General features: G+C 39.1%; 1 protein-coding gene across 2 annotated transcripts in view; it reads right to left on the bottom strand.

Annotated features, from left to right (window-relative positions):
* LOC106991387 (ATP-binding cassette sub-family C member 4-like) overlaps positions 1-18,064 on the bottom strand; it is a 589,015-nt gene that overhangs the window by 447,123 nt on the left and 123,828 nt on the right. The window contains exons 27-29 of one of the 2 annotated variants that reach the window (XM_060394633.1): positions 14,227-14,316; positions 2,733-2,905; positions 2,185-2,290 (exon numbers count right to left, since the gene is read on the bottom strand). The exons of the other annotated variant lie outside the window; for it this stretch is intronic. Coding sequence (XP_060250616.1) covers positions 2,185-2,290; positions 2,733-2,905; positions 14,227-14,316 — 369 coding nt within the window. The remainder of the gene's footprint in view (positions 1-2,184; positions 2,291-2,732; positions 2,906-14,226; positions 14,317-18,064) is intronic. 2 annotated transcript variants of the gene reach the window in all.

Genomic DNA, 18,064 nt, shown 5'->3' with positions numbered 1-18,064 from the left:
AAAATATATAGATGTCTAAGTTTGAGATTAATTATGCTCTATCCCTACGATGAAATTTTAGGCAGCTTTAAGAACTGAGCTGTGGAAAATTCATAAGTGACATGGGGAATTTTAAGAATATATAAAAATTCTGGTAATGAAATATTCTGTTTTGCAGAATAAAACAAATTATTAAAATGGTTCTAATGTTATCCAAATAATATTATAGCACTATATAACCGCCACTTTCTGGTGGTGGGTATTTTGTAACCTTCCCTTTATGAGATTTTCTTCTATTTTCCTATTTCTACCTTACACATTTATTGCTTTTTTATAACAAAACTATATTTTTATAGATTAGATTCAATTAAAAATAGAATTTAAAAAGCATATTCATCTATCTTTCTGCAGAAGTATTCACATGCAATAAAATGTAATTATTACACCTTGTCACTTGCAGTGATAGGACTTTATGGTGACAACCCTGTCGGTTATGCCCTTTATCAGCATCTGACACTTCCCCAGCTACTCCTTGAGGCCGGTCACCCGCCCTCTGGAGCATAGGCTTTGAAACAGATTGACTCGACTTTATGTCCACACTAAAGCTTTCAGAATAGACAGTCACCTGTTTTCCAGAAAGGAATGAGGTACAGTCATCCTTCAGTGTGAGTACAGTTCCAGAACACCAGAATGAAGTGAATATGGCAGCAAAGTGAGTCATATGAATGTTCTGGTTTCCCGGAACATACAGAAGTTATGTTTGCATGACACTAGCCTACCAAGTGTGCAATAGCATTATGTCTGAGAAAACAATGTAGAGACCTTAGCCTAAAAACAATGTATTGCTTAAAAAACTACTAACCAACACAGGAGACTTCAGCAAGTCAGAGCAGTAACACTGATGGTACAGATCACCAGAGAAAATATGACTGTGAAAAAGTTTGACATATAATGAGAACTACCAAAAGATGAGACAGAGAATTGGAATGAGGAAATACTGTTTGAAAAATGGCACCCGTAGACTTGCTCAATGCAGGGTTATGATAAGCTCTCAATTTGCAAAAAGGCAGTATCTGGGAAGTACAATAAAAAAGCTGTGTTTTTTCTAAAGCAAAAAAACAAATAAGGTTCAAATTGGGAAAGGATGTCAAGGTTGTATATTGTCACTTTGCTTATTTAACATATATGCAGAGTACATCATGCAAAATGTCAGGCTGGATGAAGCTCAAACTGGAATCAAGATTTCTGGGAGAAATATCAATAACCTCAGATATGTAGATGACACCACCCTTTTGGCAGAATCAAAGAGGATCTAAAGAGCCTCTTGATGAAAGTGAAAGAGGAGAGTGAAAAAAGCTAGATTATAACTCAGCATTCAAAAGACAAAGATCATGGCATCCAGTGCCATCACTTCATGGCAAATAGATGGGGAAACAATGGAAACAGTGACAGACTATTTTCTTTTTTTAATTTTTTTTTACTTTATTTTACTTTAGACCTCAAAAATCACTGTAGACAGTGACCACAGCCATGAAACTAAAAAGATGCTTGCTCCTTGGAAGAAAAGCTAAGACAAACCTAGATAGCATATTAAAAAGCTGAGACATTACTTTGCCAACCAAGGTCCATATAGTCAAAGCTATATGGTTTTTCCAGTAGTCATGTATGGATGTGACAGTTTGACCATAAAGAAGGCTGAGCACCAAAGAATTGATGCTTTCAAACTGTGGTGATAAAGAAGACTCTTGAGAGTCCCTTGGACTGAAAGAATATTAAACCAGTAAATCCTAAAGGAAATCAACCCTGAATATCCATTGGAAGGACTGATGCTAAAGCTAAAGCTCCAATACTTTGGCCACCTGATGCAAAGAGCTGAATCATTGGAAAAGACTCTGATGCTGGGAAAGATTGAAGGCAAGAGGAGAAGAGGATGACATAGGATGAGATGATTGGACAACATCACGGACTGAACAGACATGAGTTTGAACAAACTGGGACATAGTGAAGCAAAGGGAGGCCTGGTATGCTGAACTCCATAGGGTCACGAACAATCAGACATGACTGAGCAAATAAACAACAATTTTCAGGAAAGAGGAGAAACTAAGAGAAAATTACATTACTGGAGGTTCCTATCAAATTTTACAAGGAAGGATACATTGAAAAAGTGAACATAAATGAAAACAACTAAAGTGGTGAGAATCTTACCAATATCCGTTGACAGTCAATGACATTGCTCAACCTGTGTGTGATGGTTAGCACAGTGCAGTGAGAAAATTTCTCACGAATTTTTTTTTGTATTAACTCATCAGTTCTAGAATCAAAGAAATTGATTTAGTTCAGTAAAAACAGGAAAAGCAGACTTTTGACTTAAAAATATCATGATACTTTTAATAATGTTTTTAAAAATCAATACCTTAATGTATAATCTTGTTCCTTAAAAAGTAAGTATAAAAAGTCTATTTAGAAATTTACTGTTTTTAAAAAATGGAAAATAGTCTTCCCTCAAAACTGCTTGAGATTATAATGAGCTGGATTTAGGAATCTAGCTCTCTCAAGATGCCTTATAACAACATTAACCCTATATAACATGTCTTGGTTTTTCCTTTGTTTTCTGGAATTAATATTATCAAGAAATATCCATGAGGCCAAGAGAACACTTAAAAATATTTCTAAGCATCTCTAAATGTTTTCCATTTACCACCTTTAGAATTCAAGGATTCAGATTCAAGGTTTCCTGGGTCTCAGCTCCATACCTTGGATCCACATTTGATGTGGCTTTGTCAATAATCAATATCTGATTTTTCTTGAGAATAGTCCGAGCAAGGCACACCAGTTGTCTCTGTCCAACACTTAAGTTCAACCCTGATTCTGCTAATTCAGTATTCATTTTACCAGGAAGATGTTCAAAGGTGTCTTTAAGTTGTACCTGTGGATACAGAAAGAATGACATTTTCCTAAGCAAACTGTTACTGAAGTAGACAAGCCTCTTACACATTAGAACTCTGACGTCCTCAGGACTTCTTATGTATCTTACATGTACAGCCAGGTGATGGGGAGAGCTTTTTCCAAAGAGTGTTCACTGAGAAAGATGGTGGAGTCAAGTCAGGACAGAAAGATCTCAATCTCCCTCATCCCTGCCATAGGACAGTCTCCTGAAACCCCACCAAGGGATTAGTTAAGGAAGTCTCTCCAAAAAATGAAGCTATTTCTCCCAGTGTGGTTTAAACAGAAAAGTTAAAACAATCTTTATGGTTGAGTCAAGTTTCCCAACATTCATTCTGCATAGGAGTTGGTACACTAAAAAAAACTTCAAAAATTTTTACAGTAAGTCTTTTTCTCTGAAGATAAAATCTTACCAGCACATTTGGTTTTACAAAAGGCAGAGGAACCAGAGATCAAATTGGCAACATCCACTGGATCATCAAAAAAGCAAGAGAGTTTCAGAAAAAAAACATCTATTTCTGCTTTATTGACTATGCTAAAGCCTTTGACTGTGTGCATCACAATAAACTGTGGAAAATTCTGTAGGAGGTAGGAATACCAGACCACCTGACCTGCCTCTTGGGAAACTTATATGCATGTCAGGAAGCAACAGTTAGAACTGGACATGGAACAACAGACTGGTTCCAAATAGGAAAAGGAGTACATCAAGGCTGTATATTGTCACCCTGCTTATTTAACTTATATGCAGAGTATATCAAGAGAAACGCTGGACTGGAAGAAACACAAGCTGGAATCAAGATTGCCAGGAGAAATATCAATAACCTCAGATATGCAGATGATACCACCCTTATGGCAGAAAGTGAAGAGGAACTCAAAAGCCTCTTGATGAAAGTGAAAGAGGAGAGTGAAAAAGTTGGCTTAAAGCTCAACGTTCAGAAAACGAAGATCATGGCATCTGGTCCCATCACTTCATGGCAAATAGGTGGGGAAACAGTGGAAACAGTGACTGAATTTATTTTTGTGGGCTCCAAAACCACTGCAGATAGTGATTGCAGCCATGAAATTAAAAGACGTTTAGTCCTTGGAAGGAAAGTTATGACCAACCTAGGTAGCATGTTAAAAAGCAGAGATGTTACTTTGTCAACAAAGGTCTGTCTAGTCAAGGCTATGGTTTTTCCAGTGGTCATGTATGGATGTGAGAGCTGGACTATAAAGAAAGCTGTGTGCTGAAGAATTGATGCTTTTGAACTGTGGTGTTGGAGAAAACTCTTGAGATTCCCTTGGACTGCAAGGAGATTCAACCAGTCCATCCTAAAGGAGATCAGTTCTGGTGTTCATTGCAAGGACTGATGTTGAAGCTGAAACTCCAATACTTGGCCACCGGATATGAAGAACTGACTCATTTGAAAAGACCCTGATGCTGGAAAAGCTTGATAGCAGGAAGCGAAGGGAACGACAGAGGATGAGATGGTTGGATGGCATCACTGACTCAATGGACATGGTTTTGGGTAGACTCTGGGAGTTGGTGATGGATAGGGAGTCCTGGCATGCTGCAGTTCATGGGGTGGCAGAGTCGGACATGACTGAGTGACTGAACGGAACTGAAAATACACAAATTCAAACAATTGAAAACTGCACCTTATACATTAGTAATCCTGGAACCTGCTCTGGTGATGGTTCTTTCCCAAGTTTACTTCTGTAAATACTGGACCAATCAAATGCATTTTCCTCAGTGTCATAAATGTCTTGCAGCGAATGAAAACTCATGAAAAATAAAACACAACATCTTATTTCCCCCAGAATATGGATATAGGTGATGTTTATATTAATCTATCTTCATAAAGTTATACTCCAAAGATTAGAAAAAACAAACTTTTAACTGCCAAAGATAATCTGAAACTACATTTGGTGGTAGGGATAAGTTCAATAAATATTTATTTTGGAAAACTATTATAGAGCAAGAACCAAACTCAGGATTTACTTGAAGTTGAATAACAAAGAAGAAATACACTCCAAATTAAGAGACCAACAGATTGATAAGTGATGGCTGATAAATTATCTGACACGTCACAACGTCAGATAACAACACACCAAAGATGAGTGAGCAGTGTTTTTAATTTTTCATTTTTCAGGTATCCTAAATGCTGGAGCACATCTATGAATGTGAACCTGAATTGTGTTCCAGATGGGAGTCTGATCCCATGAAAGGGAATTCGAGTTAGGATTAAATATGGTATTTGTAGGTAGTGTTAGCATGAAAAGTACATAAAATCTAAAGAGTAAGATTTAGATTGTGGTGCAAGTGGTTGGACTTGGCTTAAAACTGACATCCTGACTCACACTTGCCTCTGACTTGGATGACATCTCATCACTAATTTGATTTTATACTTTCCTTCAAGTTTGTCCATATCGCAGTCACAAGGAAAAAGGGTTGTGAGGGGAAATGTTTTTCAGGAAATGTTAATTTCTGAGATTCTGTCTTCATTTATAAATCTGGGATGGTTATGACAATATATGAATATGAAGGCCCTCTGTAGTATAATGATAAAATCAAATTATAATTAAGTATTATAATGGGAAAAATGGACAATAGAAGCAGAGACAATAATAGCTAGGAGCTACAATTAGAGAATCTGAAAACATACTAGATACTAGTATAATATTACTATTAAATGTATTGATTGACATGACTGTGTTAGGACATATAAGGGAATGTCCTTGTTCTTACAAGGTGTACATTTTTGTATTTAAAGGTGAAATCCAACTTTTAATAAACATTTCTACAACTTACAAACAATTCAGCAAAATGTAGATTATATTGATGGAGAAAACATGGGGAGACACTAACAGCTGATGAATCAGGTGAATGAGTACATGTGTTCATCATACTACTCCTTCCATGTTCCTGTGATTTGAAAATTTTAAAACAATAAATAGGAGGCTTGGGACTCCCTGGTGGTCCAGTGGTTAAGAACCCACCTGCCAATGCACAAGACATGGGTTTCATCCCTGATCCAGGAAGATCCCATGTGGCAAGGAGCAAGTGAACCCATGTGCCACAACTACTGAGCCCACACTCTAGAGCCCACAGGCTGCAACTCCTGAGCCTGCAGGCCACAGTACTGAAGCCTGTGTGCTCCAGAGTCCAGGTGTCACAACAGGAGAAGCCATGTCAGTGAGAAGCTGTGTACTGCCACTAAGATTAGCCCCTGCTTGCCACAACTAGAGAAAGCCTGCAAACAGCAATGAAGAACCAGCACAGCCAAAGGAAAAAAAAAAAACAAAAACCTGGAGACTTGAAGCCAGACAGCCTGGGCATAAGTCCTGCCTGGCTCTGCCAACTGGGCAGGTTTCTAAACTTACTCTACCTTAGCTTCCTAAGTTCTAAGACTATATTATCATAATTATAAAGATGGATACCTCCTAACATTGATAGAGTATAAAATGAATCAGTACATGTAGAATTTATGACAGATCAATAGATATTGCCCAATATTAATAATGCTGTCAGCTAGCCTCTCTTCATATTCTGCTCCATTTTCCTCCTTTGCATGTATCAACACTGAGACCTTCTTACATATGCATCGACTTGTTTTCTATCCTGTCCAAGAGAATTTAAGCTCCAAGGGTAGAGATTTTGTCTTTTGATGACTGTGATAGCCCCAGAATCTGCAACACTGCCTAACAAGTTCTCAGTAGATATTTGTTGGCCGTATGAATGAAGGCATGAGTGAATCTCATCATGTAACACATCTGTTCCTATAAATTAGAAAATAAACCCACATATAGAAATAATTTATACATAACACTATCTTCTTATTAAGTAAGTGTAAAAGAAATAAAATATAACAACAAACTGGGTCCAAGATATCACAACCTCACACTTTAAACAGTGGAAAGCACTGAAAAAGTTAAGATTTAAGGAAAATGGAGTAAATAATACTATTCAAAACTATACATCTCAAAACAGAATCCTTCAGACTGTTTTAGAGTTTGGAAAAATTACAGAACATAACAAAATTGAAAAATAATACACTGAAATTGAAGGCGCCCTATTTCTATCACCATAAACAATTTAATGTAACCTACTACGTGTACTGAATCTACCAACCAGGCACCAACACCCCTCATAGGAGATCAACACGGATGTCAGACTGTTTCTATATTTTGTGGAACCTTCTTACTTTCCAAAAAGAAAGGCTGATGTGGACTGAAGGAGACACTGAAATGCAATCAACAGATGGGGAAGAGCTTTTACTAGAGCAGGACTGGCAGTAAATGAACTAAAGGGGAGCCCGTTCACCTAACACAGGGCCCGGAAATAAACATGTGACCTGTCTCCACTGCAAGGACTGAACCACGTGGTTCCTGATGCAGAGGCTGCTGATGCCCAGGTTTCTGCATCTCGGTTTCCTGTGTGATGAGACACACTTCTCTCCGAACAGAGACAATATCATCATCAAACACTTGACTGCATGATTTCTTCCCCAGTTTTGACAGGACAGACCATATGCTTAACTTCAAATCCCAGAATCCCAGCTGTTTTGTTTTCATTTTTTTTTAACAGAAGTGACGCATTGGTGATTCATTTCGAGAGCTTCATTCTACTGTGCTCTTTTAACCTTTGAGTAATAAGATGCTTCCTCTTCCGGTGCATTCATGTTATACTTGTGGCATTATCTTGCTTCTTAGTGCCCCAATCAGCACTAATTAACTGATGAATTTTGTCAATTTATACTCAGGTGGCTAGATTATACTATATGAAAAATGTATTCTCAGCATATTTTGAAAAATAATCATGATGAGATCTGCAGCATCTATTGGACTGCCTCCCTTCTGAATGTCCATCTCTCCCAAGGAAGAAGGAGGAAACAGAACTAGAGGACTTTAAAGGAGGAAAACATAATGGTTCCCTCCTACTCACTCTCAGGCCACCTCTGAGTTTGGGTTCACATGTCCAGTTTGGCACCACTTACACACTAATAATGATGGTTTTGAGTTCATATAAAAATTTGACCTCACTGATTTAGTGATCACCTCTTAGAGTGACAGACTTTCCAGGTGGTACAGTGGTTATGAATCCTCCTGCCAAACGCAGGAGATGCAAGAGATGTGGGTTCAATTCCTGGTTTGGGAAGACCCTCTGGAGGAGGAAACAGCAACCCACTCCAGTATTTCTTGCCTGGAAAACTCCATGGACAGATGAGTCTGGTGGGCTATAGTTCCACAGAGGGTCAAAAAAAGTCAGACATGATCAAGCATGCACACACACACACTTAGAGTGATAAATCACCCTATTATTCTACTTCTTCAGGAATTTTTCTTTATCACATATGTATGCTTTCAATGAAAGATTTGGTAGGTTTTCTTTAAAACAGTCATAAAGAAGCAATTCCTAGAGAAAAAAAATGATGGGATGATTTTTCTAAGTGATATTAGCAAAGTTAACATGGTAAATTCCAGAAGCAGTATACGGAAACCACATACTTCACTTTTGAAATAGACTCACGTCTATTTCTTTTTATAGAAAGCTCCAAATGAAGTTTAAATAAAGGTAGATCTTAGTATTATCTACCCCTTCTACCACTTCATCATTTTTAGAATTTAGATAAAAGATAAAAGTCTGTCCATGGAACAATGTATTCTAAAATTCTAGAGTAATTTTTCTACCTGAGAATCTGTGAAAAAATATATCAGCTGGGAAACAAACAGAAAAATAATTTACCAGTACTTCCACTATTTTTCTTAAGATGTCATAATTTCACCATTAAATCTGTCCTGTGAACTCAAGATCAGTTAGCTCAATTCAGTTCAGTCACTCAGTCATGTCCTACTCTTTGCGACTCCATGGACTACACAATGCCAGGCTTCCCTGTCCATCACCAACATCCGGAGCTTACTCAAATTCATGTCTGTCAAGTCAGTGATGCCATCCAACCATCTCATCCTCTGTCACCCCCCTCTCTTCCTGCCTTCAATCTTTCCCAGCATCAGAGTCTTTTCCAATGAGTCAGTTCTTTGCATGAGGTGGCCAAAGTATTGGAGTTTCAGCTTCAGCATCAGTCCTACCAGTGAATATTCAGGACTGATTTCCTTTAGGATGGACTGGTTGGATTTCCTTGCAGTTCAAGGGACTCTCAAGTGTTTTCTCCAACACCACATTCAAAAGTATCAATTCTTTGCCATTCAGCTTTCTTTATAGTCCACCTCTTACATGACTACTAGAAAAATCATAGCTTTGACTAGATGGAACTTTGTTGGCAAAATAATGTAATATTTAAAGTAATATGCTGTTGAGGTTGGTCACAGCTTTTTATCCAAGGAGCTAGCATCTTTTAATTTCATGGCTGCAGTCACCATCTGCAGTGATTTTGGAGCTCCCCAAAATAAATTCTTTCAGTGTTTCCATTGTTCCCCCATCTATTTTCCATGAAGGGATGGGACCAGATGCCATGATCTTCGTTTTTTGAATGTTGAGTTTTAAGCCAACTTTTTCACTCTCCTGGTTCACTTTCAACTGCAGCTTCTTCAGCATTCTTCAGCAAGATCAGTGGATCATCCTATCTTTTATTACATTTGATAGTTAACTACTCTCCCCTCTTCTCTTCTAGAATTTCACTATAGACTCAAAGACTTAAATGAAATCAGAGGTGCACTTCTTTTGGGGCACGAAAAGGTAAAGCAATTGGTCCAATTTAGGAAAACAAAATCCTCACGTTGCTGAAAAGCCACGTGGGTGTGTAAAGACTTAATGCTGACATCTTTCAGAAACCAGAATTTCTGGCTAGAAATGTATGCTGCTGCTGCTGCTGCTAAGTCACTTCAGTCATGTCCAACTCTGTGTGACCCCATAGACAGCAGCCCACCAGGCTCCCCCATCCCTGGGATTCTCCAGGCAAGAACACTGGAGTGGGTTGCCATGACCTCCATCCAAATCAGCCTGCTCACAGTAAAGGCTCATTTACATATTAGACTTCAGAGCTTGCCTGGAAGGGTAACACTAAATGACAAATACATCAATTCAAAACAACACAAACAGTTACTCAGATTTGTGAAACAACAACAAAAAGAAAATTTAAAACACTATGCCACACTACTCTGAAATGAAGAGAGCAATAAAAAAATTTGGTAGTTATTTATGTCAAAGAGTGTTTTTCCTTTGTTTTCTCTAAGAGTTTTATTGGGTATGGTCTTATATTTACGTCTTTAATCCATTTTGAGTTTATTTTTGTATATGGTATTAGCTGCTGCTGCTGCTAAGTCACTTCAGTCGTGTCTGACTCTGTGAGACCACATAGACGGAAGCCCACCAGGCTCCTCTGTCCCTGGGATTCTCCAGGCAAGAATACTGGAGTGGGTTGCCATTTCCTTCTCCAATGCATGCATGCATGCATGCTAAGTCACTTCAGTCGTGTCCGACTCTGTGCGACCCTATGGACAGCAGCCCACCAGGCTCCTCTGTCCACGGGATTCTCTAGGCAAGAATACTGGAATGGGTTGCCATTTCTTTCTCCAATATGGCATTAGGGAGTATTTTAATTTCATTCTTTTCAATGTAGCCATCCAATTTTCCCAGCACCACTTACTGAAGAGATGTCTTTTCTCCATTCTATATTCTTACCTCCTTTGTCGTAGATTAGGTGACCATAGGTATATGAGTTTATCTCTGGGCTTTCTCTACTGTTCCATTGATCTATATTGCTGTTCTTTTTTCGTGCCAGTACCATTCCATCTTGACTACTGTGGCTCTGCATTGAATTTGTCAAAGAGCTCATTTGGGTCTTTCTATAATATCTTATGTAATGAAATTTTTGGCCAACTTAATAATGTAGTCTGAAATCAAGGAACCTAAACCCCAGCTTCATATTTCCTTTCTTAAGATTTCTTTGTGTTTCCATACAAATTGTAAAAATTTTTGCCCTAATTCTATGAAAAATGTCACTGCTAATTTGACAGGGATTGTATTGAATCTGTAGATTCTTGGGGTAGTATAGCCATTTTCACAATATAGATTCTTCAAATCCAAGAATATACCTTTCAATCTGTTTATGTCAACTTTGGTTTCCTTTGTCAGTAAATTACAGTTTTCTGAGTACTGATCTTTTGCCTTCTTCAGGGCAGTTCAGTTCAATTCAGTTGCTCAGTAGTGTCTGACTCTTTGTGATCCCATGAATTGCAGCACACCAGACCTCCCTGTCCATCACCAACTGCCAGAGTTCACGCAAACTCAAGTCCATCGAGTCGGTGATGCCATCCACCCATCTCATTCTCTGTCATCCCCTTCTCCTCCTGCCCTCAATCCCTCCCAGCATCAGAGTCTTTTCCAATGAGTCAACTCTTCGCATGAGGTGGCCAAAGTATTGCAGTTTCAGCTTTAGCATCAGTCCTTCCAAAGAACACCCAAGATTGATCTCCTTTAGAATGGACTGGTTGGATCTCCTTGCAGTCCAAGGGACTCTCAAGAGTCTTCTCCAACACCACAGTTCAAAAGCATCAATTCTTCAGCGCTCAGCTTTCTTCACAGCCGAACTCTCACATCGATACATGACCACTTGAAAAACCATAGCCTTGACTAGATGGGCCTTTGTTGGCAAAGTAATGTCTCTGCTTTTCAATATACTATCTAGGTTGGTCATAACTTTTCTTCCAAGGAGTAAGCGTCTTTTAATTTCATGGCTGCAGTCACCATCTGCAGTGATTTTGGAGCCCAGAAAAATAAAGTCTGGCACTGTTTCCCCATCTATTTTCCATGAAGTGATGGCTTAAAGCTCAACATTCAGAAAACGAAGATCATGGCATCCGGTCCCATCACTCCATGGGAAATAGATGGAGAAAGTGGAAACAGTGTCAGACTTTATTTTGGAGGGCTCCAAAATCACTGCAGATGGTGACTGCAGCCATGAAATTAAAAGATGCTTACTCCTTGGAAGAAAAGTTATGACCAACCTAGACAGCATATTCAAAAGCAGAGACATTAGTTTGCTGGCTATGGTCTGTCTAGTCAAGGCTATGGTTTTCCAGTAGTCATGTATGGATGTGAGAGTTGGACTGTGAAGAGGGCTGAGCGCTGAAGAATTGATGCTTTTGAACTGTGGTGTTGGAGAAGACTCTTGAGAGTCCCTTGGGCTGCAAGGAGATCCAACCAGTCCATTCTGAAGGAGATCAACCCTGGGATTTCTTTGGAAGGAATGATGCTAAAGCTGAAACTCCAGTACTTTGGCCACCTCATGTGAAGAGTTGACTCATTGGAAAAGACTCTGATGCTGGGAAGGATTGGGGGCAGGAGGAGATGGGGACGACCAAGGATGAGATGGCTGGATGGCATCACTGACTTGATGGATGCAAGTCTGGGTGAACTCCGGGAGTTGGTGATGGACAGGGAGGCCTGGTGTGCTGCGATTCATGAGGTCGCAAAGAGTCTGGCATGACTGAGAGACTGAACTGAACTGATGGGACCAGATGCCATGATCTTCGTTTTCTGAATGTTGAGTGTTAAGCCAACTTTTTCACTCTCCTCTTTCACTTTCATCAAGAGGCATTTTAGTTCCTCTTTACTTTCTGCCATAAGGGTGGTGTCATCCACATATCTGAGGTTATTGATATTTATCCTGTCAGTCTTGATTCCAGCTTGTGCTTTCTCCATCCCAGCGTTGCTCATGATGTTCTCTGCATAGAAGTTAAATAAGCAGGGTGACAATATACAGCCTTGACGTACTCCTTTTCATATTTGGAACCAGTCTGTTGTTTCATGTCCAGTTCTAACTGGTGCTTCCTGACCTGCATACAGGTTTCTCACAAGGCAGGTCAGGTAGTCTGGTATTCCCATCTCTTTCAGAATTTTCCACTGTTTATTGTGATTCACACAGTCAAAGGCTTTGGCATAGTCAATAAAGCAGAAAGTATATGTTTTTCTGGAACTCTCTTGCTTTCTCCATGATCCAGCGAATGTTGGCAATTTGATCTCTGGTTCCTCTGCCTTTCCTAAAACCAGCTTGAACATCTGGAAGCTCACAGTTCATGTATTGTTGAAGCCTGGCTTGGAGAATTTTGTGCATTACTTTACTTGCGTGTGAGATGAGTGCAATTGTGCTGTAGTTGGAGCATTCTTTGGCATTGCCTCCTTAAGTAGGTTTGCTCTTATGTATTTTATTCTTTTTGTTGCAATGGTAATGGGATTGTTTCCTAATTTCTCTTTCTGATCTTTCATTGTTAGTATATAGGAATGTGTGTGCTTACTTTTTAGAAGCAAAAGACTGAGCTAGGTCCTATGAAAAATTCAAAGACTGTCTATAGTTTAGAAGTCTAGAGTTTCTGCCCACAGTAGAATTAATTTGTAAAACGAGGGCAAATACACAAAATAATTTGCATTAAATATTCAAACCAACAGCAAGATAATAGTCAAAAATGTTTCATGCAAGGGTAAGGAAATTCAAAGAAGTGGGGCAAGATAAAACATGACACAAATGACAGAAAATTCTCAAGAAATGAACCTCTCCATACAAAAGGTCAGCATATTCTCCAGGGTTCTGTACCTGCAGTCATGCTTCAGCATTAAAATGACATAATCACCAATAAATAATCATTCTCACATTCCAGGGCTTCCCTGGTGACTCAGACAATAAAGAATCTGCCTGCAGTATGGGAGACTCAGGTTTGATTACTGGGTTGGGGAGATCCCCTGGAGGACGGAATGGCAACCCACTCCAGTATTCTTGCCTGGAGAGTCTCATGGACAGAGGAGCCAGGCAGGCTACAGTCTGTGGGTTTGCAGAGTCAGACATGACTGCGTGTATCTCTTTTTTCTGTCTTCTTCTCACATTCCAACTATAAAATATACTTTTATAGACATTTTACTATGAAACTTCCTCATTTTATTGACCTGATCTCATTCACATCTTTCAGTTAATAATGAAAATCTACTATTGTCTCCACTTAGTGGATGTTCCCTAAGACCAGAGGAATAAAATGAACACTGGAGGGTAATTAGGGTAATTACATCACTAGATCACCAGTAGAATTTGATCCCACAGCTTTAACGTCTAATTTAGTGCTCTGCAAAGGACAAGATAATGTGTCTAGTCATTCAAGGTTATAAGGAAAAAGCTAAAATGGAAACATGGCATTATATTGTTGGTTTTCATCATCATCAATTAATAAACATTGTAACTGTACACATGTTACCAATGTTCTTCTAGGAGGTAAACAAAGTCAGTTAAACTGTTAAGCTCCTCTTAATTACCTGCAATGCTCTAAATGTACATGCATGGTACTAACAATTAATTATATTTAATATTAATAAATCACCTCTTCTAAGGCATTCCACAGTTCTTCATCTGTATGTTCATTAAAAGGATCCAGATTGTTCCTCATTGTTCCAGTGAATAAAACAGGTTCCTAAATACCCCAAAATACTGAATGTTATTAACTTAACCTATTTTCATTATATCCCAACGCTTATAGAACAGAATTAAAATATAAAACATCAAAATTTAATGTAATTATTAATAATAAAATTGCAAATGTATATTTAGAAAACATTATCTATAAAATAATTTTCCATGTACAAAGCATGCTACAAAATATCCTCCAGACTATTGACTATTAACAGAAGAAAAAATGTTGCAGAAGTTTTTTATCTTAAGAAAAAACCTGAAGAAAAGAAAGGAGGATTTGATTCTTTAAAAAAAAAAAAAAAAAAGGCTTCCTGGGACCATGGGCTTAAGCACACACACGCAAACTGAGGATATAATCACTGGAAAAACTTTACATCAAGATCTACATAAACTAATTGTCAATCTTAGTGTGACTGGGAAATATCAATAGCATGATTAGTTGAGGTTTGTGCCTCAAAGCAAAACCATTAAGTATTTACACACTGGCACTGAATAAACTAGGCTCTTTTCTCCACTGGTCAGTCTTCTAGGATATGGAATCTCTCCATTTGTGTGAAAGAACATCCTAACACGTGCAAAGAGAAGTCAGCTCCTGGGGTCTGCAGCATCTCTGTCCAAGGAGAGATCTCCTTGGATCCTACATCAACCTGATCCCCACATTCTCTCACCTGTGCATCAGGATGACCTGCCTCACAGAGCCTCCAGAGCCTCCTGGGTCATAATAAAATTGTTCAAATAACTTTTCCTGTTCAACTTTTGGAAGAGCCACAAGTAAATTACCCTAGAAATGTATGTGTCCCTCCAAGTTTCAGGACTTCCCTGGTGGCTTAGAGGGTAAAGCGTCTGCCTGCAATGCGGGAGACCCGGTTTCGATCCCAGGGTTGGGAAGATCCCCTGGAGAAGGAAATGGCAACCCATTCCAGTATTCTTGCCTGGAGAATCCCATGGACCGAGGAGCCTGGTAGGCTACAGTCCACCGGTTCTCAAAGAGTCCGATACAATTGAGCAACTTCACATTCCTTTCATTTTTTTCAAGTTTCAAGAGAGAATCTTGTTCAAAAACTCCTGTAGACCATTTACATTTTCCTCTGGAAGGCTCTAGTAAGTCAGGCCACAAGAATATGGGCAGCAGAGAAGAGCCCAACAGGCTCCTTTTGGTGAAGGGGGCAGAACAAGGGGAGGCACACATGTGAGAACAAGAGGATGCTTCCACAAGTGCCCGGAACTGCTTGGAATCACCAGCTTCAAAATCCTGCCTGGCCTTGGGGCTGGACTTTCCTCCTCACTTCATAAAAGCCTGAGAAGATGAAGAAGACAGACATTTCTTTTCCCTAGTAATGAAGAAGAATGACACTCTAATGTCCTCCTGTACCTTCTTTCAATATGTCTCTGTTTTAAGTCTGGTGAGAGAGAAATGAATGCAGAAGACTCAGGGTGTGCCACCAAAAAATGTGTATCCCTAAGCAAAATCCAAAATTAACAAGACATACAGGAGCTTTATTGCACAAAGTTGATTACGTGGCCAATATGCCTCTAAACTGGTGAAATCACTGCTCATACATTTCAAAATGATTACTGAACTGAAAACTCTGGAGACCCAAATTTAAGGTCCCCCTTAAAATTCTTGAATTTAGGACCAAGACCAAACAACCATCTGTGCAATGGTAAGATTTCCTTGTTAGGGGAACCATCATTCTACTTCAGATTTACACAAAACTTTTTTACTGTTTGTAATTATCAACAGTAAGATTCCTACATGCAGGCAATTTTTCATCCTTCAGTTGTTCCCATGAGGTTAAAACAGATGACATGGCCAGACAAGGGGAAGCTGTTCCCCAATACTCCTCTTTTCTCCATCTTCACTTCATTTTCCAGATCCTTTCAGATATGCAGCTGCTCCCTGAACATAATCTCAATCAGTGTTCTTTCTGAGAAACATATTTAACTACTTCAGATCCTCAGCACAAAGGATGAACATATATCCTACCTGTTCTGTTCTGTTCAAGGAAATAACTTAGGAAGTTTGCTCATTTCTGAATTTTGAACACAAACTGAGTACCTTCTTTAAAACACAGTATTCATCTTCAAAAGAGCCTCGAGGACTGATGGTCTATGTCCCCACTCCCCTGTCTCTGGTTCCTACCCAGGTCCTTGCTGCTATCCCATCTCCCCCAATTCTGATCTGCTCATGCGAAGTCAGCAGGATGGTGGGATGAGCCTGGGAGAGAGGTAGAGAAAGGACCCCAGAAGCTCGCTGCTGCTCCAAGAATCACAGGGAGCAGACAGCCAGGGAAGATGATGCGAGTTCATTTTGTGAGTGGCTCACCTGAGTGGGGCAACTCAAAGAAAGAGCACTGGGCTCCCCTTCTGCAGAGTCTGCTCTCAGCTTCCCTAAATTAGGGTGTTGAAACACAAGCATCACTGCTTCCTACTCATTTGGGGGGAAGAGAGATTTAAGTTTTCTGCACTTAGACAACTTAACTTCATGTAACCAAACCAACAGACTTTCTTCACGTCTGAGCCAGTAAGACATTGTAAAGACAATGGGCTCTTAACTGGGGAGGGGTACGAGTTTGAGTATGTTCTCCTGACACTTATTAGCACAAGGCACAAAAATAAATAAACTCATTTCAAAAAAAACTGATGCTGTCCAAATAAGGGACAGGGCAGTAGTAGTAGTATCTTCTGGCTTTGCTCCATACTTACTCACTTTGTTATGGTTTGGGGAATCCTTTTGAGGATTTTTTAACATAAAATGTTATGTTTAAAAAAAATTCAGGAAAATATCTGATGAGAACATAATTTGGTTCGACTAACATTTATTGAAAAAAATAAACTTGGAGTCAGACAATTCTCAGTTCTGATTTTACTGCTCATTTGTTATTAGACTCAGGGTAAATTATTAATCTTTCCAAGACTTACTGCAAACTGGGGTTAGCCTTGCAGGGCTGCTCTGAGAATCTGGAATAACAGGGAAGCTCCTGCTGTGATGCTAACATGGACCAGAAGCCCCCAGCAGGGGGACAGTGAGGGACAGTGTTTGTCAAAATGCAGGTGCAAAGAATGGATCAGGAAGTCAATTTTGTGCCTCATGACCATCATTTTGTCATTTATGTGAACTAGAATAGAACTGGCATCACAGAAAATATCAGAGCACAGAGCAAGAGTAATGTTATTTGTGAAATTTTTATTCCTGTGTGTGTGTGTGTGTGTGTGTGTGTGTGTGTGTGTGTGTATGCACACGGAGGCACATGAATCACGATACAAATCAATTGTCCATGGACCACATTCAACAGTCACTTGAAAGCACAAGCAGAGTAATTTGCTGCCCAGGCTCTGGAGTTGGGAATCTGTTTAAATTTGGATCCTGTTAGTATATTTTGGAAATTAATACCTTGTTGGTTGCAACATTTGCAAATATTTTCTTCCTTTCCAGAGGCTGTCTTTTCAGTTTTATTTATGGTTTACTTGGTGCTTCAAATTCTTTTAACTAGGTCCCCTTTATTTTTGCTTTTGTTTCCATGACTTTAGGGGACAGATCCAAGAATATATTGCTGTGATTTATGTCAAAGAGTATTCTATGTTTTCCTCTAGGATCTTGTCTTACAAATCTTTAGGTCTTTATAATTTATTTTGACTTTATTTTTGTCTATGTTATTAGAGAAATTTCTAATTTCATTCTTTTACATATAGTTGCCCAGATTTTCCAGCACTATTTATTGAAGAAACTGTCTTTTGTCCATTACATA

Source organism: Ovis aries, chromosome 10, assembly GCF_016772045.2.
Source record: "Ovis aries strain OAR_USU_Benz2616 breed Rambouillet chromosome 10, ARS-UI_Ramb_v3.0, whole genome shotgun sequence".
In the NCBI taxonomy this organism is placed as follows: domain Eukaryota; kingdom Metazoa; phylum Chordata; class Mammalia; order Artiodactyla; family Bovidae; genus Ovis; species Ovis aries.
This window is presented reverse-complemented; position numbering and strand designations above follow the sequence as displayed.